General features: G+C 51.9%; 1 protein-coding gene across 1 annotated transcript; it reads right to left on the bottom strand.

The window, feature by feature from the left end:
• Nucleotides 1-232: 232 nt before the first annotated feature.
• Nucleotides 233-2392, bottom strand: foxi2 (forkhead box I2). The gene is made up of 3 exons (XM_030117226.1): nucleotides 2361-2392; nucleotides 1750-2321; nucleotides 233-807 (listed from the first exon to the last, which is right to left on the bottom strand). The coding sequence occupies exons 1-3, from the start codon at nucleotides 2390-2392 to the stop codon at nucleotides 233-235; spliced, it is 1179 nt and encodes a 392-aa protein (XP_029973086.1).
• Between the last annotated feature and the right edge of the window lie 478 nt (nucleotides 2393-2870).

Below are 2870 nucleotides of genomic sequence, written 5' to 3'. Positions count from 1 at the left end.
CATAGAAATGTGGGTCGGATTTGGCAAAGAAATAAGAAAAAAACAAAACAAAACAAAACGAAACAAAAAGAACCAGAAAGCAGTGAGTTCGACGGTGAAACAGGAAGACGGTGAACACGAGGGGAGCGAGCCGAGGGTCCGGGAGCTCCGTCAGGGTTTCTGGCTCATTCCGCCGCCGGAGTGTGTGTGAAGCGTTGCGGCCGGCGTCTGACGGCGTCCCCCGGCGCCCCCCCTATAGCTCGGCCCCCTCCCGGGGGTAGATCAGGCTGTTGACGCTGAAGCTGTTGTAGAAGTGGCCGTTGAACTGTCCGCCCTGCCCGCCGCCGCCGAACGCGTTGTAGTACACTCCCCGGTTGAAGTGCAGCCCGTCGCCGTGCTCCGGCGCCGCCGAGTCCTGGCCGCCGTGGTAGGGCCCGAGGGCCGTTATGTTCCTGTTGGCCAGCTCGTTGACCAGTCCCAGGGAGCCCTGGCGGCCGGGGCCCCCGGCGCCCAGCGCCGACATGTTGCCGTAGAAGTTGTTGAAACAGGCGGCGGTCGGGGCCAGGCCGGGCGGCGACGAGGACGACGGGCTCTTGTGGCTCTCCGCCATGGCGTCCATGTCCGGGGAGGCCGGCCCCAGCAGGTGGGGGCTGTCCGAGGGCTTCAGCGGGGCGCCCGCCGCCGGCCGGCCGTCCTCCGCCTTCGTGGCCCCCGCCGCCGCGCCTCCGGCACTGCTGGGGTCCGAGCGCCGTTTCCTTTTCCTCCGGAAATTACCGTTATCGAACATCTTCTCACAGTTTGGGTCCAACGTCCAGTAATTTCCTTTTCCTGCAGATGGAAAAGAAAAGTAGCTTTTTAAAAACTGATGAACATCTAACCTTTAAACATGTTTCACTGTTTAATTTTCTGAAGGAAAGCTGGGCTTTTTTTTCTTGCTACTTCTGCAAAAAAAACCCCAAAAAAAACTGTGAACCGAAATGGTGGGAAAAACATTTACAGACGTTTGAATTTCAATCCCACAATCCCACGCATTTACTTGAAAAAAAGAAGAAAAAAAAAAGGAAGTGCTTTTAAACATGGAAATAATTTTCTGCTGTCCTCATATTTAGCATCATGATCTGGATTAGTTCTGTCTTCAGTTTGAAGTTGATAAGGAGCTACATTTTAGTCATTTTAGAGAAATCAATGAACAAAAATATAGTAAAGTGGCATTTTTATGAAGAAAAAAATCTGTATTTTTAAATAGTTTTTGTTTTGTGCTTCAAGAATGTCAATTCTATTCTATGTGATAACAAAACATTAATTACTAAATTGTAGACCTGTTTGATAGAGTATATAGCATTTAATATATTTGGAAATATAAGCATTAATTATTAAGTAATTAAAAGTATATTTTATATATTTATATAGAACTTTTAAATAACATTACTCAGAGAAATAAACAGTTGTAAAACAATATATTAAACTAAATCAGTTCATGAAAGCTATAATGGGTTAATGTGATTTTTTTTAAACGGAAGTGTTAGATTTCTGTTAGATTTTTTTTTTTTTTGCAATAAAACCAGATTATTATTATTATTATTATTGTTAGCAATAAAACCAGATTATTATTATTATTATTATTATTGTTATTATTATTATCATTATTATTATTATTATTTCTTTTCGATGTATTTCCTCCGGAGAAAGATTCCCAGGTGGCTGCGCTGCACCTGAACGCCTCGCGTCTCTGAGCCCCGCGGGTTCGGGGCGGTGGTGCGTTCACGGTACCTGGGTCGTCCTCGTCGCGCGGCACCTTCTTGAAGCAGTCGTTGAGCGACAGGTTGTGGCGGATGGAGTTCTGCCAGCCCGCCTTGCTCTTCTTGTAGAAGGGGAAGTTGTCGGCCACGTACTGGTAGATCTGGCTCAGCGTCAGCTTCTTCTCGTGCGCGTTCTGGATGGCCATGGCGATGAGCGCGGAGTAGGAGTACGGCGGGCGCACGAGCTTCAGCAGGTCCTCCTGGCTCGCGATGGAGAGCCAGCCCAGGTCCGGGCCGCCGAACCCGGGCGAGCCGGACAGGAACTGCCGCTGGGAGCCGTAGGACGGCGGGATGAAGGACGCGGGGCCGTTCCCGTGCAGGTAGGACGCGGAGGAGTTGACGGCCGGCCCGTTGAGCCACAGGTACGGGTTCGGGGACGACGCGTAGTCCCCGAGGCCGTACCCGGAGGGTCTCTGCGGGCCCGGCAGGCTCTGCTGGTGGTACATGCTGCTCAGGTTGTCGCAGTAGACCGCGGCCATGTCCGGGGCCTCCGGGGCGCCTTTGGCCGGGGAGCCGTGGAGCTGGTGCTGGCTGTGGAGCTGGCTCTGGTGCTGGTTCTGGTTCTGGTTCTGGTGCTGGTGCTGGTTCTGGTGCTGAGGGTCGATGGAGTTCATCACTCCCACAGGAGAAGCCCGGAGCGGATCAGCTGGCGGAGCAACAAGTGTCAGGGGGATGGAGCCGCTCCGAGTTTTAACAGTATAAACCTCTGACACACACACACACACACACACACACACACACACACACACACACACACACACACACCCTCCACAGCCAATAGACACGCTCCGGGAGGGAGGGGGTGAGGGGGGAGTGTTCAGCCCCACCTCATCCCTGAACCTCCTCAGACCTGCAGAGCCTGGAGGAGAGGAGCCGATTACCCACAATCCATCCTGCCTGGAGCAATGTGGCATCAGGATGGGTGAATGTTACCATCATGTGAGGAAGAAGCGTTATTGATAAGAAACCAGACCCGGAGAGTCGAGCACGGTTTAGTCCCTCAGACTCCTGGACCTCCTGACGGCCGCTGCCGCGGCGGGGAACCAGAGCTTTAATCACCTTCAGACACAAACCTTTAAAGAGTTCTTTTAG

The sequence above is a fragment of the Salarias fasciatus genome, chromosome 19, assembly GCF_902148845.1.
Source record: "Salarias fasciatus chromosome 19, fSalaFa1.1, whole genome shotgun sequence".
Lineage (NCBI taxonomy): Eukaryota > Metazoa > Chordata > Actinopteri > Blenniiformes > Blenniidae > Salarias > Salarias fasciatus.
Note: the sequence above shows the minus strand (reverse complement) of the source record. Positions and strands in the feature narration are given on the sequence as shown.

Excerpts from the sequence above, each read along its gene's own strand:
- foxi2 (XM_030117226.1), bottom strand. The coding sequence starts at position 2,392 with ATGAACTCCATCGACCCTCAGCACCAGAACCA. Across the intron at positions 2,322-2,360 it reads GACCCTCAGCACCAGAACCA|CCAGCTCCACAGCCAGCACC; the intron begins GCACCAGCACCA and ends CCAGCACCAGAG. Across the intron at positions 808-1,749 it reads GCGCGACGAGGACGACCCAG|GAAAAGGAAATTACTGGACG; the intron begins GTACCGTGAACG and ends TTCCATCTGCAG.